At 43.3% G+C, this 20942-nt stretch overlaps 1 protein-coding gene across 1 annotated transcript in view; it reads left to right on the forward strand.

The window, feature by feature from the left end:
• The window catches only part of tmtc1 (transmembrane O-mannosyltransferase targeting cadherins 1), a 176534-nt gene that overhangs the window by 46299 nt on the left and 109293 nt on the right, over nt 1–20942 (forward strand). The window contains exon 4 of the mRNA XM_048607814.1: nt 1872–2048. Within this exon, the coding sequence (XP_048463771.1) occupies nt 1872–2048 (177 nt within the window). The remainder of the gene's footprint in view (nt 1–1871; nt 2049–20942) is intronic.

Raw genomic sequence — 20942 nt, forward strand, 5'->3', positions numbered from 1 at the left:
TTCATGTACCCCTCCAGATGCCTTTTAAATGTTGTAGTTGTACCAGCCTCCTCCACTTTGTCTGGCGGCTCATTCCATACACGCATCACCCTCTGCTTGAAAATATTGCGCCTCAGGTGCCTTTTATATCTTTCCCCTCTCACCTTAATCCTATACCCTCTAGTTTTGGACTTCCCTACCCTGGGAAAAAGAGCTTGGCTATTCACTTTATACATGCCCCTCATGATTTTATAAACCTCTATAAGGTCACCCCTCAGTCTCCAATGCTCCAGCTTATTCAGCCTCTCCCTGTAGCACAAACCCTCCAATCCTGGCAACATCCTTGTAAGTCTTTTCTGAACCCTCTCAAGTTTCACAACGTCTTTCCTATGGCAGGGAGACCAGAATTGAACACAGTATTCCCAAAGTGGCCTAACCAATGTGCTGCATAGCTGCAACATATCATCCCAACTCCTGTACGCAGTGCACTGACCAATAAAGACAAATGTACCAAATGCTTTCTTCACTCTCTGTGAAAGTAGCCCTGTGACATTCACCCAGTGTAAGCGAACTTCATTCTGTGGGCCTGATTTGGGGTCATTTGCACAAAAAGTGGAAAGCTAGGAGGCTTGCAGTCAGCTTGAATGCCTGGCAAATACCTGGTCAAGGGTTTGACTCCCATCCACCTAAGATGGCAAAGTACAGCTTGTAAGGATGAGACTGAGAAGCTGCCTTAAGCAAGGTGTTGACTTGATTCCTGTTGTGTGCTCACTCAGAAGTTAATAGGGAGGGTAATGTGGCATACATTGTTATTTTTCCACATTATGAGAAACAGTGTGACTAAGTTGATTCATGCTGCAGTTGTACCTCTGTTAATTAAAAATTACATAGAAAATCATTCACCTTGTCACTGTGGAATGAGCCTGATCTCACTACAGTGTGCATAAGTTTGTCCTACTCACTGGGGAGAGATACACAACTGTGGTATCCAGTTCATCAGCATAAATCCTCACACACCCAAAGTCCGACATTATGTAAAAGGATACCAAGAAGTAAAGGCAAATTTTTAATCTAATCCACGTGCAGTAAGAAACAGCATTGCCGAACCCAAAAAGCAGATTTGTAACTATTACAATTCTTTTATTTTTGGGTGCCAACCCAATTCTGAGTGTGCAGTGATCATAACTGAAGATAATACAGTTGATTTTATTCTGCTTGCTATCCATGTGAAGTCCTAGTATTACAAGTCAAACATTGCAGGTTTTTGCTAGTGGAAGAGTTTTTGCCCAACTCTCCCAAAAAAACACCTTTAATGCAAAAATTAATGCAATTAGAAAATAATCTTGTCATTGGAAAATGTTGGAGAGATGCCTGTTAAGAGAAAAGGTAGAATTGTAGAATTCGTACAGTGTGGAAGCAGGCCATTCGGCCCATCGAGCCCACACCGACCTTCAGAACAACATCCCACCCAGACCCACCCCTCTATCCCTGTAACCCTGCATTTCTCATGGGCAATCCACCTAACTTGCACATCTTTGGACTTTAGGAGGAAACCCACACAGACATGGGGAGAATGTACAAACTCCACATAGACAGTTCACCTGAGGCTGGGATCGAACCTGTCTCCATGGTGCTGTGAGGCAGCAGTGCTAACCACTGAGCCACCGTGCTGTCCCATGGCTTCATAATTTTGATTGGGCCATTTTTAATCAGAAGTGATGGCTGAACAAGAACCAGGGACTTGCTTGTCTCATTGTTACCAGTCTGTTTCCATCCTTTTTCCAAGAACCTTTGGATTTGTTTTGCTTCATTAACATACAGTATTGGGATGGAGGCTGCAGATAAACATAACTGTTGCACCAAGTGTTTGAAAATCTTTCTCCTCTTTGTAGGAGTGTGAACAGTACCTACATTGGAAAATGTTTTCCTCCAACCAGTTCTCCGTTCTTCCTGTTGCTAAGCCTGTTCCTGGGTACCTGTGCAATGTTGGTTAAAGAGACAGGCATCACTGTCTTTGGAGTGTGTCTTATCTACGACCTTCTCGTTCTGTGCTCTAACAGACTTCCAATGTAAGTTTTAATGAGTTTCTTATAAACCTGTGGCAAGTACTTAGCTTTTTTTTTAATCAAAGAGACACTCATTCACAAAAATAAATGTGCTATTGTTGAGCTATTACAAAGGAGTTTGCCAATTTTTGTCACATTGAAGAGTAAACTGGGGTTAGGATAGGAATACTCTTCTAGTTTTTGATTAAAATTAGTTGCAACTTGTTTTGTATTGTTTGCTGAAACGTACTTTGTCACGTACTATGCCATTTGTTATTTCTGGTTCTAGTATCGAGGACGACCTCAAGGAACTGAAAGTTGAAAAACCTACTCTATCTAGTTCATCTTCTTCCATCCTTGCACCTCCGATGTTACATAGCTATCAGGAAGTCATTGTTTTGCGCCGAAACCCTTTGTCCTAACGAAGGGTTTTGGCCCGAAATGTTGACTTCCCTGCTCCTCTGATACTGTCTGGCCTGCTGTGCTTTTCCAGCTCCACATTTATTGACTCGAGCTTCCAGTGTCTGCAGTCCTTGCTGTCTCCTGATAGCCACACAATTGAGTCAAATAGAATCCCAACAGTGTGGAAACAGGCCATTCAGCCTATCAAGTCCACCCTGACCCTCCAATGTATATCCCAGCTAGACCCCCCACCCTATCCCTGTAGCCCTGCATTTCCCAGGGCTAACCGACCTAGCCTACACATCCCTGGACACAGTGGGCAATTTAGCATGGCCAATCCACCTAACCTGCACATCTTTGGATTTGGGAGGAAACTGGAGCACCCGGAGGAAACCCACATAGACACGGGGAGAACATGCAAACTCCACACAGTCAGTCACCCAGGGGTGGAATCGAACCCGGATCCCTGGTGCTGTGAGACAGCAATGCTGACCACTGACAATTCATCGCATCTAATTTCTTAATTTAAATTAGAGCAGAAAGTATTTTTTTTTAGAATTTATTCAAGGAGTATGGGATTTTCTGGCTGGGCCAGCATTAATTGCTGATTCCCAGTTGCCTTTGAGAAGGTGGTGGTGAGCCGTGGCCTTGTATCACGTGCTGTATTTATGTCATGTCATTCAGGAAGGAGTTCCCGAATTTTGACCCAGTGACAGTGAAGGAACAGTGATGTATTTCCAGGTCAGGATGGTGAGTGGCTTGGAGAGGAACTTGCAGGTTCCAGTGTATCTGCTAACCTTGTCCTTTTAGATAGAAGTGGTTCTGTGTTTGGATTTCTGAAATGTTCCTTGTAGATAGTGCACGCTGCTGCTACAGAGCATCAGTGATGGAGGGAGTGGATGCTTGTATATGTGACGCCAGTCAAGCGGGCTGCTTTGTCCTGGATGGTGTCAAGCTTCTTGAGTGTTGTTGGAGCTACAGCCATCCAGGCAAGTGGGGAATATTCCATCACGCTCCTGACTTGTGCCTTGTAGAAGGTAGACAGGCTTTGTGGGGTGGTGGGGAATGGGTGGGATCAGAATGCGAATTACGTGCTGCAGGATTCCTAGCCTTCGGCCTACTCTTGCAGCAACAGTGTTTTTATAGGTAGTCCAGTTAGGTTTTTTTTATTCACCCCCTGGATGTGGGCGTCTCTGGCTAGGCCTGCATTTATTCACAACAACATGAGATGGCATGATGGCTCAGTGGTTAGCACTGCTGCCTCACAGCACCATGAAGATAGGTTCGATTCCACCCTCGGGCGAACTATGTGGAGTTTGTACATTCTCCCCGTGGCTGTGTGGGTTTCCTCCTAAAGTCCAAAGATGTGCAGGTTAGGTGGATTAGCCATGAGAAATGCAGGGTTACAGGGATAGTTAGAGGGGTGGATCTGGTTGGGATGCTCTTCTGAAGGTCGGTGTGGGCTCGATGGGCCAAATGGCCTGCTTCTACACTGTACGAATTCTACAATTCTATCTTTTGGGGCGGCACAGTGGTTAGCACTGCTGCCTCACAGCGCCAGGGACCTGGGTTCAATTCCACCCTCGGGTGCCTGTGTGGAGTTTGCACATTCTCCCCGTGTCTGCGTGGGTTTCCTCTGAGTGCTCCGGTTTCCTCCCACAGTCGAAAGATGTGCAGGTTAGGTGGATTGGCCATACTAAATTGCCCGTGGTGTTCAGGGTGGTGTAGATTAGATGGGTTATAGGGGGATGGGTCTGGGTGGCTGCTCTGGGGTTCGGTGTGGACTTGTTGGGCCAAAGGGCCTGTTTCCACACTGTAGGGATTCTATGAACAGAAGTTGCTGGAAAAGCTCAGCAGTTCTGGCAGCATCTGTGAAGAAAAAAAAATCAGAGTTAATGTTTTGGGTTCAGTGACCCTTCCTCAGAGCCGTTCTGTTTTTGTTCCTGATTTACAGCATCCGCAGTTCTTTTGGTTTTTATTAGGCTAGCGTTTATTGCCCATCCCTGATTGCCCAGAGGGCAGTTAAGAGGCAACCACATTGCTGTGGGTCTGGAGTCACATGTAGGCCAGACCAGGTAAGGATGGTAGTTTCCTTCCCTAAAGGTCATTAGTGAACCAGATAGTGCACCGGAGCCATATGGGAATAAGTGTAGGCCATTCAGCGCTTCAAACTTACTCTATCATGGTCTCAAATCCATGGTCTCTTCTCTCAGCCTCCCATAAACCTTGACTCCTTTGTTGATCAAATTTATCTAACTTGGTCTTGAATAACTTCAGTGACCCAATCTCCTGTCTTTCAGACTTACCCATTCACTCCTTTCTAATCTTTCTTTCAGGCTTTTTTTAAAACCACTTTTGATTTGCCCTCATCAAGTTTGTAAACTCCCTACGTAAGCTTGGAAGCTTCAAACTTGATACCTTCCCTTTTCTAAACCAAAAAAGTTCCAGCTGGTGGTCACAGATGAATTCATCAAAGGGCATGATGACCCAGTTTCATTTAGATTCCTGGATCACCTCCTGAATGCAGCATCCAAAAGGGCTGTGTGGGTCCTGCCAGTTATTAAAGTCAACATTAAGAGTCATGTTCAACCAGAGTCATGAGATTGGCAATAGCTTCCTTGATTGACATTCTGTTATCTGCTGTTAGGACTGAATGCTGTCATCTGTGCCCTGTTGGGGGATTGTCCTAGTCCAGTTACAATATGGAAACACTCGGAATAATTGTGCTCTGTTACCTTGCTGACACGGTAGATATTGCAGCTTGTATGAATGGGAAGCCAGGCAAAAATGGCATATCCAACCAACATGTCTACAGTAGCTGCATGCTCTGCCTGTGGCACCCAGCTACGTGAACCCTATTAGTAAAGAGGGGTTTGGTGGCTCTTTGTAACACTGGATCCTGGGCTCGTTACTCGGTAGGGTTTCTACAATTGAGAACAAGAGGTGACTTTTGACCTCTGGTTCCCCCCAGCTCTCCACCACTGGGATTTCCTTACATCATGTTTAGTGTGTCATACACTAATGGACAGAGATTGGCCAGTATGAGTGGTCAACCATTTCATTACGATTGTATCAGGTGACTAACCGAATGATAGAAGCTGTATTTGGTGGACTGTGGTCGTCTTTGTCCAGCAAGTCCTGAAGTGTTTCTTGTAAATGTTGGTTGCTTCTGGACTCATTTGGGATATCTTGGCTAGATTTGCTGCTTCCAAACTTCATTCCTGATATTGGTCTTGGCTACTGAAATCACTTCAGAAAGGATGTCCACTCGAAGTCGTAGATAGAAAGCAGACTCAGTCTTAGTCGACAGGATATGTCTTTGCATATTACTTAATAGCTAGTTGCATTGCACTGAAGATACAGGATGGTCTTTTGTGAGACATCAGGCTCAACTCGAGAGCAAGTTCAAGATACATTGATGCAAGATACATTTTCCTTTACATTACCCTTAAGATACATTACCCTTAAGAAGGGTCCCGACCCGAGACGTCAGCTTTCGTGCTCCTCTGATGCTGCCTGGCCTGCTGTGCTCCTCCAGCCTTACACTGTGTTATCTCAGACTCCAACATTGGCAATTCTTACTATCTCTACCTCCCAATGACGTTGCTTTCCTGTTGGTGACTGAAGGTCAACTTTTTCTGTCTGTCTTTTTGATAGTTCTGAGGCACTAACTGGGAACTTGAAGTTTGATGGCAGATGGCACCCATGTGTCCTTCCGGGGCCTCCTGTGTCCCCAGTTATTCCTGCCCACTCCATTGATCAGCGTCTGGCTTCCTCAAAGTGATTGTGATTGGGAAAGTCACAGTAGTGGAGAGGTGGTGCTGAAAATATACATTTTGTGTATATAGATAAATGAATCTAGTTGGATGTACACTAATGGTTGCAATTATCTGGGTGATTGGGCCCAGTGGGTTTCATGTTATGTGCTGCGTGGGTCATAGTAATTGTAAAGATTAATAGTCCAATCAAAACAGTGGAGGTACGTTTCACTTGCTGCATTTTGCTGGGATGTAGATCCAAGGGTGGGATTGCAGTGGTTGGCTGCGGGGATATGTGGATCAGTGTTCCCCATATGCATGCACACACACAGTCTCTCTTCCGGCCTCCTGTTAACCTTGGCTAAGGCTCACTGAGTTGTTTTTCATATCTTTGGACTCTCTTCTCATGGAACGTAATAGGAGGACTAGTCAGCAGCTTGATTGAGTGTAGCAGCTGCAGTCCACCTCTACCCCAAACCGTTCGAATATCAGCTGATGAGATGGCTTGTATGAACTACCATGATCATCAGAAATGCGTTTCTAAGAGAGCTGTGAGTGTTGGAGTAGCGTTTGACCTGTACTGTTGCTATCTGAGAGGCGGGAATCCTATCCTGTAGCCAGAAGCTTGTCCTTAGCTGAGTGGCATTACAATCCATGACTAGAGCACCAAAACTCATGTAACAACCTGGTTAGGGACTAGTACTTTATACTTCAAAGCAGAAAATGTGAGAACTCCAGAGACTTACTAAGAAAATAAAGTTAGAAGGCTCCACAGTTTTGACCAAACACTAATAAACACATACTACACAATGTTAAAACAGTCATATAATCTATAGTACATGTGCAACTTATTTCAGGCTTACCTACCTATTCCTGCTCTAAAACATCAGACACACGGCTTTCTTCTAAGCTTCACATTCTGATGCAACTTTCCCTGTGGAAATTCCTGTCAATCGCATCAATGTCGCTGCTTTATCATCTATTTCATTTACAGCTACTGTACTCTAAAGAAAGTACAGTAAAATGCTACTGGTTTACTATTCCACATCTAACAATTTACTTGAATATATTCGGTTTTATGGTAATAAATATGTGTTTCCTAGCAACACATTTATTCTCTATACTATCGTTTTTATCAGCTAGAACACTTTCTGCCTTCTCGCTAAAGCTAGATTCTCATCTGGTCCTCCACCTACGTGGTTGGGTCCCATATGACAACTTACAAATGCTTAGCTGTCTGTGAGAAATACCGGATGTTTCTCAGAGAGCAACTGCCTCTTTGACTGTGAATGCTTGACACTCATCCAAATTGGACTTAATTGTTATTGGAATGCTTTCTTGAATTCATCGATAAACGTGATTTGCTTTTTATTTTCAAAATCTTGCTTAAACTTCAGCGTGTGAAACCATCAATCCCAAAATGTTCAACTCATTTCTGAGTGGGTTTAATTTTTACTCTCCTAAACATTTATTTAGTTGCTTCCATATAAGCATCAAGAGTCACAGTTCTAACTGTCTCGTAACTGGAGGATTGTTCTTAGAATAAACATCCAGTGCTTTAGGGTCAGTAGACTATGAACCACAAATCCTTCAGCTGCTTCAGATTTTTCGCACTTCTCTCAAATGAGAGAAAATTTCTCTGCAACTCACCTTCACTATAACAAGGAAATAAAGGAAGATATTTGGTCAAGTTAAATTTCCAGTAACCCCCCCCACCCCAGGCGTCATTAGAAAAACTGGATTGTCTTTCAGTCTATAACTTTTCTTTTTTTCAGTTCATGCTTTTTTTTCCTCCCTTTTGAAGTTCTGTTTCTCTCTCTTAATCCTTGTCCTCCATTTCCAACTTCTCTGTATTGAATTCAAGTTAAAACCTTTGCCTTTCTCTTTCAAGCTCGTGCTTTCTGATTTCTTTTCTCGACTTTCTTAATCCCTGCTTTTAACTTTAAATCCACCCTTTTTGCCTTTGCTATTAACCTGGTCTTGGGTAAATTTGGCAAATTATTCATGGATGAATTTTCCCTCTCCAGAAAGGTCATAACAGCTGACAAAGCCATTTTGGTTTTCAGTTTGTGTATTAAAATCCACCATGAAAATCATATTAGTCTTAGACTCAATGCTCCTTTTTGTCTGTAGATTTTAAACCCCAAGCAAGCCACTAAACTATGTTACAATCCCAAAATTTATGTTGCAATCTGTATGGGGACTTGTAATTTTATTTTGGAGGAGACCAAGTGTGAGATTCAGGGGACTTGCAGTAAGAGTAAAGCCACAAGTTTTCATGGTTTTAAACAAATGACAGTAAATTTTACTGAAAAATCTACAATATAGGCACAATTTATTTTCCACACTCTGAATTAGCATGTGGTAAAGTTGAGTAATAGACTGTGATTGAATACCCCACAGCACATTATCAAAGAGCAAATGTGATCTCGACGGATCCCACAGATCTCTCAGCAGTTTACCCTACACATGAAGGATACAGTGGGTCTTTGAATCTAATTGAAGTGCTCAAGGAATCACAATTCTTCACTTTTGACCATTTGCCGTTGGAACTCCCTCTTGAGCCATTCTATCATGAATACTTCCAATGTCTGCACCCATTCTGCTTGATCATCCTCCTTTTCAAGGGCCACACTTCCCTGGACTCTGAAGCGACACTTGAGTGTGCATTCACAAGCTCAACTGACGGCTGGCTTCACCAAGGCCATTCGGCCCCTTGAATCTTTTCTGACATCAAGTCAGATTATGGCTGATCTGTATCTTAAGTCCACTTAGCCATTTTAGTTCCATATCATCTGTGGCTCAGTCGGTAGTTTGCTTACCTCTGAGTTAGGAGTTCTTGGGTTCAGATCCCAGAGCTAGCATTACTGAGGGAGTGTTGCACTGTTGGAGAAGTCATCTTTCAGATGACAAGTCAAACCAATGTCTTGCCTGTTCTGTCCAGGTGAATAGAAAAAATCCCATAGCTTGAGAATGAGCAAGGGAATTATCCCCAGTGTGTAGAGTGATCTATCCGTCAATTAATGTCACAAAAATAAATTACCCCGATTATGTATTGCTGTTTGGGAGCTTGCCGAGCATTATGCAGCTGCTGTATTCCCTACATATCAGCACTTCAAAGGCACGCTAGCTGTGAAGCAGCTTGGGGCATCCAATGGGCATGTAAGGTGCTGTATAAATGTAAATCTTTTCTTTTTATCCCTTGATTTACTGTCAAAATCTATTAACCTCAGTTTTATAATTTCCTGCTGACTTAGAAGCCATAACTTTTTGGGGGAAGTGAATAAATGACTTAGTTCTAATTTTTTTTTAACGTGATTTTAATTTCTAATTATGTCCCCTTTCTTCTGGTGTCAGAGAGATGTAAAACCACCTTCCTCTATTGTGGGCCTAAGGTATTTAATGGTCATCATAAAGTTATAACACCAGCTGATGGTAATACTGCACAAATCAGATCCCGGAGTGCAGTGGTCAGTCACTGTTTACATACTCCAGAGGCTGCCAATGTACTTCTAATAAGAACGTAAAAGTTCATTATGCATAAAAAGAAAAGTACGCAAGCTATGTTACATTATTTAAGAGCTTGTTGATACAGCCTTATTACAAGTATCAGAAATAAATCTCCAATCTTTGGCCCTTAACAACAATGTTAAGATACTCAAACCTCAGTGATAGGGCACCCTGTTCCCACGTTAAATGCACCTTGTTCAGTGAACACAGCTGTACTTGGTTGCTTTCTTGCAAATATTTTCATTAATTCGATGTCATCTTCTTTAGTTAGTGTCTCTTCATGAGACCCTTAACCAAACTGTCAACACAGCTCACTTTCTCCTTCTGTAAACTTTCGCTCCAACAACCTTGTAAGAAGTTCTCTCTGACACCTTAACAACCTTTCTGGACCTTTTTCTCCTACTAATTTCTAAGCCACTCAGGATTTCTTTCTTTCTCCATGGCTGTTTTACAAACTGCTTAACTGCAATGCTGATGTGACAGGTGTTTTCTCGCTCAAAAAGAAGCCTTCCCACTCACTGACCATCTGGCTTGTTCTCTTTTTCCAAAAGAATTTTTCACGACTCTGTCTGTCTGTGTCGTAGGACATCTTGTTGCTTGGTAACAGCCCTACTTTTTTTTTCTATTTTTTGCTCGTCGTCTTCGAAGGCTCAAAACTATTCACCTCAAGGGGTTTTTAAGGCTCATTTAAATGCATGTAAATAACTTTACAGACAACCTGACACCACTGTCAAAAATCAGAGAGCAACTATGTCTCCTGCTCTTAAAATGTACAGGATAGAAATTCAAATCAAACTTCAAGCATTTTCCAATTCAGGTTTCGAAATAATAAAAAGGTTAGGAATTTTCTTCACATTGTGTACTTGGTTCTCTTTCATGAGTCTGTGTGTAGTTGGTGCTGTTCAACTTGTGTGATTTGGAACTGGTGTTAACAGCAGAAAGTGATTGCCCTGCACATTCTTCCAATAGGGAATATTTGCTGCTGATGTTTGCCTGTAGGTGAGCTGCAAGAAGTTACCTTCCTCATGGAAGTAGGACCTTGCTTTGGAAGCTGCTGTAATAGAGATTAAGAGGCTATCTTCAGTTGGTGCTTCAGGCTGAGACCGCTGTGAACGAGTGAAAGATAGACACATTATGGAATGTCTTTGTAGACCTCCGGACACCCCAGTGTGATTGGCACCTTGAAGAAGACTGGAACTGCAGTCACTGTTTTGGCTGTAGCAAATATATCACCTAGCTCTGGCACACTGCAAGATCCCACAACCAGCATTGTGCTGAATGGCAGGAGTGTCTGTTTTACCTCCTAAAAATACCGTGGGAGTTGTATGTTCTTTGGAGAAGCTGAACGGTGCCTCAGTTGAATGTATCACATGAAAGGCAGCACCCTGACAGTGTAGCACTCCCTTGACAGGATCATTTGCCTAGACCTTGGGCACAGGCCTCTGGAGTGAAGCTTGAATCCGTACCTTACTGACTCAGTGATAAGAGCCACGGCCCATCAGAACCATTGGGCATTGTGAGCACTTGATAAGCAATGCTTTGCGCTTCGGTGAAGGCTCTCACAGATGACCCCCTCATTTGGCGTCTCATTTCCCTGGGTCCTGCATTGAGGTGGCTGTTTGGAAACTTGCATAAACTTGGCATTTTCTCAGCCTGGAAAACCCCCTGGATGTAATTTGTGGTACAACATCCCTTTACAAGTCTGTCAGGATTTGAACATTCTCAGACAATAGCATACAACCCCAAATAGTGCTTGTGCTCTATTTAGGGCCCAGGACTAATATCAATAACCTTGTAGGTTTGCTGTTTGTAACGGCTCATAAAAACCAGGTGTACGTGTCTAATGTTAATGATAACCTGACGTGGAAAAATCAGATTCAATGACCCTGACATCAGCCAACTTGATGTAGAGCATACATCAAGTATGACACTTATTCGTCTGTGCAGCTGAGTACAATGTCCTCCTAGACCGCTGACAAAATCAAGTAATTACTCTTGGAAGCTGCATATTTGTTTGCCTTACATTTCTATGTTGTGGGTTTAGAGGCTCAAAGTTTACAGCTTTGCTGAGAGGCAGGTTGTGTATTTGTAAGCAGTGTGTTTGCACTCTGCGTATTTTCATGTTGAAAGGGTGTTTAAGGAATTAAAATCAGATCAGCTGTTTTCTAGACTGGCCCACACGGGTATATACTGACATCCCCCTGTGCTTAGACCACTGCTGCTGTTGGGACAACTAAATCACCTTTACGCAGGGTGCAATTTTCCAAGTCTACAGACATCACAAAACTTGGAAACTTAGTAAACAATAAGAAGATGAGTCACAGACCTCCGAGAGATGAAATAGGGAGATATGTGTTTGATGCAATTTAGTGCAGAGACATACAAAGTAAGGGGTAGCAAGGACTGAAGATGCTGGAGCCAGAGATAACACAATGTGGAGCCGGAGGAACACAGCAGGCCAGGCTGCATCAGAGAAGCGGGAAAGCTGACATTTTGAGTCAGGACCCCTCTTCAGAAATGGGAAGGGAGCTCAGAAATACATAGAGGGAGGAGGGGTAGGGCTCGGGAAGGTAGGTGGGATGGTGATAGGTGAGTGCAGGTAGGGAGTGGTGGGGATTGGAGATGGGAGGAGCGGATAGGTGGGAGAGAAGATGGACAGGTTGTGTCATGTCAAGGAGCCGGGGATGAGATGGAGGGTTGGACATGGGATGAGGCCAGGGGTGGGGAGATTTTAAAACTGGTCATTTGTTGCGTACAGAGCGCAGATGCTCGACAAAACTGTCTCCAAGTCTCCTCTTGGTCTCACTGATGTAGAGGAGGCCACATTGGGAGCAGCGGATGCAGGAGACCATGTTGACACCTGCACATCTGTCAACTTGGTCTCCTGCATCTGCTGCTCCCGATGTGGCCTCCTCTACATCGGTGAGACCAAGTGGAGACCGTGTTGTAGAGCATCTGCGCTCTGTATGTGACAAATGGCAACACCTTCCAGTCGCGAACCATTTCAGCTCCCCCTCCCACTCCCTGGGTGACATGTCTATCCTGGGCCTCCTCCAGTGTCACAACGACACCACCCGGGAACTGGAGGAGCAGCACCTCATATTCCGCCTTGGGAGCCTACAGCCCAATGGCCTAAACATGGAATTCACCAGTTTTAAAATCTCCCCACCCCTGGCCTCATCCCATGTCCAACCCTCTCTCTCATCTCTGCCTCCTTGACCTGACACAACCTGCCCATCTTCTCTCCCACCTATCCACTCCTCCCACCTCACTGACCAATCCCCACCACTCCCTACCTGCATTCACCTATCACCATCCCATCTACTTTCCCCAGCCCCACCCCTCCTCTCTATTTATTTCTGAGCTCCCTTTCCCATTTCTGAAGAAGGGTCCTGGCCCGAAATGTACAAAATATGGTGTTTTGGCGGGAACAAAGGAGGAGAATATGAATCAAGCAGTCTAACTTTAAAGTGGGTACAGGAACTGAGAGATGTGTTTTCACAAATATTCAAAGGTTAAGAGGCAAGATGTGAAGGCCTTTTTATTACAAGAAAAAGTAATTGAATACTTGGCTTTATTTGTGAAGAAGTAAAGTGCTGAAGCAACGTAGCTGTTTTCAGTGAACACATGGTTGGCCTCAACTAGAGTATTGTGTTCATTTCTAGGGCACTGCACTTCATAGAGGAAAGATGTTGAGACCTTGGAGAGAGTGGAGAAGAGAATTACAAGAACAGTACCATAGATGAGAAACCATGTAGAAAAACTGGGACTGTTATAGCAGAGGAGGTTGAGAAGATTTGACAGAGGTGTTCACAAACGGTGGATAGTTTTGATAAAGTCAATCGGAGTGATTGTTTTCCTTGGCAGAAGGGTCGCTAACCAGAAGATGCAGGTTTAAGATAATTCACAAAACAAAAAAACCCCAAAGACAACATGAGGAAACATGTTTAAGTGGCAAGTTATGATCTAAAGTGCACTGCCTTTAAGGGTGGTGGAAGCATAATCCTCCAAGTGAGAATTAGATAAGTGGTTAACAACAAACATTTTCAGGGCTATGGGGAAAGAGCAGGGGAGTGGGGCTAATTGGAAAGATCTTTCAAAGACTTGGCTCAGAGCTCATGGAATAATGGGCTCCTGTGCTGCATTGTTCTACAATTCTGTGATTTGAAGGCTGTGCGCTTTGTATAATGACCTATCGTCATGTCCACTAATCCTACACAGTCCTAAATGTATATTAAATAGCAAAGAGTTGACATTTCATTCTGATTTAATGATAGTTAATTGCCTCATTGAGAAGCTCTGTTGCCTTTGCTCTGCTGTGCGGAGCCATATTGCGAAGGAATGTAGAGGAAATACCAGAGACTGTTTCACTGCAAGGTGAAAGAGGAAGGTCAAATATTGAAGCCTGCGTTGTGTTCTGTTTTGAGTGTCGCAGTGAACAGGGCCCAGGGTTGGAAATGTGCCCAGCGTTTCTGACAGACAAGCTTGATGTTTTCTGACTCCCAGCCCAGGGCCTGACTGCGCTCCTTGTGTACAGCCACTCAAGCATCAATTCCTAGAATTCCACGTACAAATCGATCTGAGGGCAGGAAAGATTGGTCTGGTGTGGGCTGCTGGTAATAATTTAAATTTCTGCCTGGGAACGGCAGCTCAGATGGGATTGTTCATGACCTGTACCGGCTCAATTGAAATGTTGGAGCATCGATCCCTCTTCTCCCAATGCCCCCACAGCTCCCAGTGAAGTTTTCCAGGACAGCCTGTTGGCTGTTTCTCTGTCAATTGTATTTGTATTTCAACTGCTCATTTCAAAACTTGTAAGCCTTACCACTGGGTTTTATAAAGGAAAGCAAGAAAGAGGCAGTCTATTGTATAACTATTGATCCTTTGAGCATATTTCAGAGACTTTGAGTCAACTGTGGCTCAGTAGTAGCAATTATTGGCTTTAGGTCAGAAAGCTGTGTGTTCAAGTTGCATTTAAGCACACAGTTAGGGCTGGCTGTCTCATGTTGTGCTGAGGGAGTGCTGCGTTGACAGATGTGCTCACTCTCTCTCGGGATGTGTCTCTGGGCACCTGAGTTCGAATCCTGTCATGGCAGATGGTGGAAATTGAATTCAATAAAACTGTTGAATTGGGAGTCCAATGATGACCATGATTCCATTGTTGATTGTCAGAGAAAAAACATCTGGTTCACTAATATCCTTGAGGGAAGGAAACCGCCATCCTTGCCTGGTCTGGCCTACATGCGACTTCAGACCCACAGCAATGTGGGTGACTTTTAACTGCCCTCTGGGCAATTAGGGATGGGCAATAAATGCTGCCTAACCAGTGACACCCTCATCCCGTGAATGAATAAAAACAAACAGTGGCCTTGGTTTCCTCTTGGGTGGGAGAACGGTTGAGTTTTCCTTTTTGTTCTTGCAACATCTAGGTATCAACCAGCATCCCCAAAACAGATGATTTGACTCTTACCCTGATGTATGTGGAATTTTGCCGTGTTTAATTTGGCTGCCTGCTCAATTACATTTCAGGACATTTCATTTTTGGTATTATATATTGTTTGGTCTCTGATGACAGTGCCCTGAAGTTGCCTGGGCGGGAGAGTAAACGAAACTGGTTCTAGTTCCTGCTGGATATCCTCCCGTTGCCTTTTCAGTCCACAGAAATACTCCTTGACGTCTTATTGTCTGCGGACCTGATCTTAAATATCGAAATGATTTCGGAACCAAGATTATTAATACCACATTGAAACAGAACAAAGAACCACGGATGCTGGAGAACTGAAATGGAAATTGCTGGAGAAACTCAGCAGGTCTGGCAGCATCTGTGGAGAGCAAACAGAGTCAGTATTTCGAGTCCAGTTCCTTAGAGCTAGAAGCAGATTGGATAAGGTGATATTTAAGCTGATAATAGTGGAAAGGGGTAAAGGAGTGAGTGGATAGGTGGAAAGGATGCCCAGTCAGAGAGAGAGACCGAGACACAGGGAGACCGAGACACAAAAAAGGGTTGGCAGACGAAGGGATTGATGATAAGCTGGGGAAGAAGAGAAGCTAGGTAAATAATAATGGGGTCTCTGAGTAGTTGAAAAGAGGTTGGCTATACTGAAAGCAATGCATTACATGACAGATCTTGACGCAGTGGGTGTAGGTAATAGCCAAAAAGGGAGTGTACGTGCTGTAAAATGCTTGAACTCCATGTGTTGAGTCCTGAAGGCTGCAAGGTGTCTAGGTGGAAGATGAGATATTGCTCTTCCAGCTTGCGCTGAGCTCCGCTGAAACATTGCAGCAGGCCTGAGAAATGTTGGTCAGGGAACACAGTGGTGTGTTGAAGTGGCAGGCAAGCAACCAGAAGCTCTCGACCGAGGGTAGGCGTCCTGCAAATCAATCAGCCGTTCTATGTTTTGTTTCCCCGACGTAGAGAAGACCACATTTGTGAGCAGCAAATACAGTCGACTAGATCGAGTGAAGTGCTGGTAAATTGCTGCTTCACCTGGAAGCTGTGTCTGGGCCCTTAGATAGTGAGGAAGCAGGAGGTAAAGAGGTAGGTGTCACACCTTCTGTGAATGCACGCAAAGGTGCCGTGGGGTGTAGGGAGGGGTTTGGAGTGGATCAGGGTGTCCCGGGGGGAATGGCCCCTGTGCAATGCTGACGAGGGAGGGGAGGGGAATATGTGTCTGGTGGTGGCATCCTGCTGAAGATGGTAGAAAAATAGCAGCTAATGATCCTTTGGATGTGGAGGCTGCTGGGATAGTAAGGGAAAGTTTCCAGCTTTCAGGACTTAATATTGAATTTAACATCTTGGAGCATGAACACTCCTTCCTTTGTCTATTGCCCAACCCACTAGCCCAGGTCCTGTCACGAAATGGGTTGCTTTCAGTACGGCCAATCCATTTTCAATTATTCATAGCCCCCATTGTCATCTATGTAAGCTTCTCCCATTCTCTGGGCCTACTATAAACAATAGCTGCTTCTAGTCCTGATCAAGGGTCACTGGACTCGAAACGTTAACTCTGTTTTCTCTCCGCAGATGCTCCAGATCTGCCGAGATTCTCCAGCCATTTCTGTTTTTGCTTGTTTTGGTAATAGTACAGTTCGTTCCTCAATGGGCCTGGCACCTATTGTTCATTTTCAGGGGTATTGCTGGAAAGGCTGGCAGTTATTGCCAGTTTGGTACAACTGAGTAGATCATGTTGGTGAAGGACTGGAGTTCCACTTAGACCTGACATGTTTTCCTACGGGAACCAGTTGGGTTTTACTCTTTGATAGCCTGTGCTGTTGAATTGCGTTGATACTGAGCGTATTCATCTGGTACCGAGAAGGCGTGGTGCTGCGAGATCCTTTATTCATTAATGGGATGAGGGCATCGCTGGCTAGGCAGCATTTATTGCCCATCTCTAATTGCCCAGAGGGCAGTTGAGAGTCAACCACATTGCTGTGGGCCTGGAGTCACGTGTCGGCCAGACTAGGTAAGGATGGCAGTTTCCTTCCCTGAAGGACATTAGTGAACCAGATGGGTTTTTCCAACAATTGACGATGGATTCATGGTCATTACTGGATCCCTAATTCCAGATATTTGATTGAATTCAAATTCCACCATCTGCCATTGCGGGATTTGAGCCCGGGTCCAGAATGTTGTCTGGGTCTCTGGATTTACAGTCTAGAGATAATACCACTAAGCCATCGCCTCCCCAATGAGATGACTTTACTGTCACTGCATCACTGTAATTTTGTTGGAATTGTGGTGTGGTTTGTACCATACATCTGCATATGTTATAATGCCCAAAAGGTAGATAGTTACTGCCAAGTTGCTAATCCTTGCAATGCACTCTCTGAAATCTGTGGTGAAAGTCCAAAATATTCAGGCTGTCTTTCATTTTCTCCTTGGTCTTTTCCATGTAGTTTGCTTCTTGAAACATTTTACCAAAGCATTACGTACAGTTCGTAGCTTTCAATAAAATTACGTTCAAGTACTGAATTTTTAGATGCAAAGTACAACTTGAAATGTTTTACAAAATGTTCTTTCAGACTCTGTTTGCTTTTCCTTGTGACTAATATTTTGGCACTGGGCTTGTCTCTAATAAGCCAGTTCCTGTTGCAGGGCGACTGTGTTTCTTGTCAAGTTGATGGACTTATGTAACAAGAAACAGGTTCCAAGTGGGAGGTAAAGGCAAGCATTCAGCTGACAAATGCTTGCTGCTTTATTTAGGTATTTTTTGAAAAAGTGACCCTCTTGTCTAGGTTAATTATACATGGAACTATTTTGTCTCTCCTCTTTTTCTCCCCTTCAAGGCCTGGACCTCAGTCTCATGCTGTCAGTGATTTGTTGCTAGGTAACCATTCCACATTGTCCAACTAGGCCACTCTTTACATAAAAGGTTGGACAGTCAGTGATATTTTTAAAAAGTACTGGTGCATGATTGTGGCAATCCTAGAGAGCCTAAAAATGTTTCCTTTCTCTTTGTTTCATCTTTCTTGTCCAGAAGAATTCAATGGAAATAGGAATTCATTGAGAGACTTTATCACTTGAAGTCTTGTCGAATTCTGTTGTATAATGTTCAAATGCCTCTCAGTAATGCAGCGCAGTTAAAGAATACTTGAATAATTTGCTGCAGAGTTTCAGAATGGTTTCTAACTGTGCTGCTGGTTCCATATCATTTCAAAATCATTTTCTGATCTCAAGATACATTTATATTAAAAAAAGACTATTTCCCTTCCATATAAGACTAACAACTACGAGAACAAGGATTGCACATCTATACCTAATATTGTAAGATGGTGGCCTAATGGTATTATCACTGCATTCGTTATCCCAAAACCAAAATTACTACTCTGGGTACATAGGTTCAAATCTCACCACCACAGTGGGTGGAATTTAAATCCAATTAGTAAACTCGGAACTGAATTTAGTCTCAATAATGGCGTGTATAGTCAGTCTTTGTCCCAGGGTAGAAATTACTAGGGGACACAGGTTGAAGGTAGAAGGAAGAAATTTTAAAGAAGATGTAAGAGGTGGATTTCTTTTACGCAGAGATTGGTAAGTGCCTGGAATGCGCTGTCAGAGGTGGTGTTGGTGGATGCAAGAGCAACATTTAAGAGGCATGTTGAAAGATATGTTGATCAGCAGGGAATAGAGGGATACAGACAGCATAGAAGCAAAAGGCTTTGAGTTTAGAATAAGCATCATGTATCGCCACTATCTTGGTGCCAAAGGGCCTGTGCCTGTGCTGTTCTTTGAAAGCTGCATAATTTGTTTGCATTCACATTATGGGTGCAAATGTAGTTTTTAAGATTATGTTCTCAGATTATCTTTTTAATTTTGGTTAAACTAGAGAATGAAGGGGTTCAATGGAAAAAGCAGGAAAGTAGAGTGTTAGCAGAGCAGCCATGATCTCATTGAATTCAATGGCTGACTGGTTGCTTCTGCACCTATGCCTTATGGTCTTATGTGACCTCTGAACTCTGCTGTCAATCTTGGTTAACACGATTGTTGATTTTATACAGGGCCCAGATTGTTCTGCAGGGAAGAAAATGCTAGTCTCACTTGTAAACACTGAGCTGAGCTCCGCTGACAATGGATAGTATGTTCCTCTCTAAATTACATGGAGCTGATCAGAATATCAACTTTTGTAAACTTTAAACTGTCAGTTTAATTTCAAGATAAAATAGGGTCATTGGTTTCAAGAACACCTAATTAATATCTCTTCTTGCATACAAAGCCCATGTGATTCATGTTACTTTGGAGATGGGCTTTGGCAAAAGACAAATCCCTTGAAAGCCATTGTAGGGTCAATTTACAGGTTTTTCCTAAGGGATCCTGGAACCTCTTGTAAACAGTCAATCTATAAGAATACAGGTGGTGAAGTCTGGGACAGCTATGTCAGCCAAGCTTGGATTAAAGTGACCAAATTTGTGAGGATTTGACTGAATTTGAACAAATTGCCTAGCTTGCCCTGAGGGAAAAATCTCCAATTTATCCCTTGAACTAAGTAACTTACTAATACTAAGTATTAGCAGTTGATTTTGGAGGGCATTTAAGAGTTGACCACAATTTCTGTCGCATATTATAGTTGAGTTTAAACTTCCACTAGTTGTTGTGGTGGGATATGGACCGATGTCCTCTAGCATTAGACTGGCTTCTGGATCACTAGTCCAGTAACATTACCACAGTGCCACCATCTGCTAGTGTGTGAAGAAAGTTCCAAGAAGTCCATTGTATTGCAATATGCTGTAAATTATCTGATGCTTCTGCCAGAGTGGGCAAATGTATACCTAAAGAGGAAAGGAAACATGCCTCTGATGAGCCCAGGAGCACCCAAGGATATTTTTGTATCCACCGTCTAGACTTGGATTAGCCAGCTAATTGTCGCAGGATCAAACATGGGAGGGGAGATGGTATAGAATGGTAGGTCAGTTAAGTATTCTTTTGAAGTATAGTTGCTGATCTCAATCAACTACTTTCTATTGCAGCAACTGATTATTTCTCATCATCGATCTTGACTATCCTCTTAAATATTTTCATACTTGTTATGGACCAGACCAAATCCCCTCAAACTGTATTAAAGAAGATAGCCTAGACCCTATATTTTTCTTACTTTAAAGGTAAATGTAAGATGTTGCATTCCAGATGCAATTTGACTGGTCCAACTGCTGGGTTTAAAGCAAAACACACTTTATTCATACACTCTATTAAAATGAAAGAAGGAATTGGAATAACAACTCTATTGGAAAACCTAACAGAGTAATAGATACAGTAACTATTACCAATTAACTGTTCCAATACAGTAAAATCCCGTAAACACACCTTTGGCAAAAGGCAAATTGAGAAAACTGTCTCACGTGCAACCCCAGCAGCAGGAAGCAAACCCCCAGCTTTTGTAACCAAGAGAGGGGAAAAAGTAGTTTCCACTTCTTCAAGATCCTAACAGCAGCTGCTGACAACTAAAGCTAAAGATCCTGGTTCTGAGACAGTTTGACCACACCCATTCAGGCTGCTTCTATTTTTCCAACTTGGTTTGAAAAAAAAATGTCAAGGCCTCACAAGCCAATCACTCTGATGGCTCTGGTAGACTGCTCGATACCTCTGCCTTAAAACCTCTCTTCAAAAAAAACCAGGACAAAATACACCTGTTAAAGCCTCTGTATCGTCACATCCCTCTAACAGAGATAACAAGGCGTAGAGTGGACGAACACAGCAGGCCAGGCAGCATCAGAGGAGCAGGAAAGCTGATGTTTCAGGTCTGGACCCTTCTTC

The sequence above is a fragment of the Rhincodon typus genome, chromosome 18 (genome assembly GCF_021869965.1).
Source record: "Rhincodon typus isolate 14 chromosome 18, sRhiTyp1.1, whole genome shotgun sequence".
NCBI lineage: Eukaryota > Metazoa > Chordata > Chondrichthyes > Orectolobiformes > Rhincodontidae > Rhincodon > Rhincodon typus.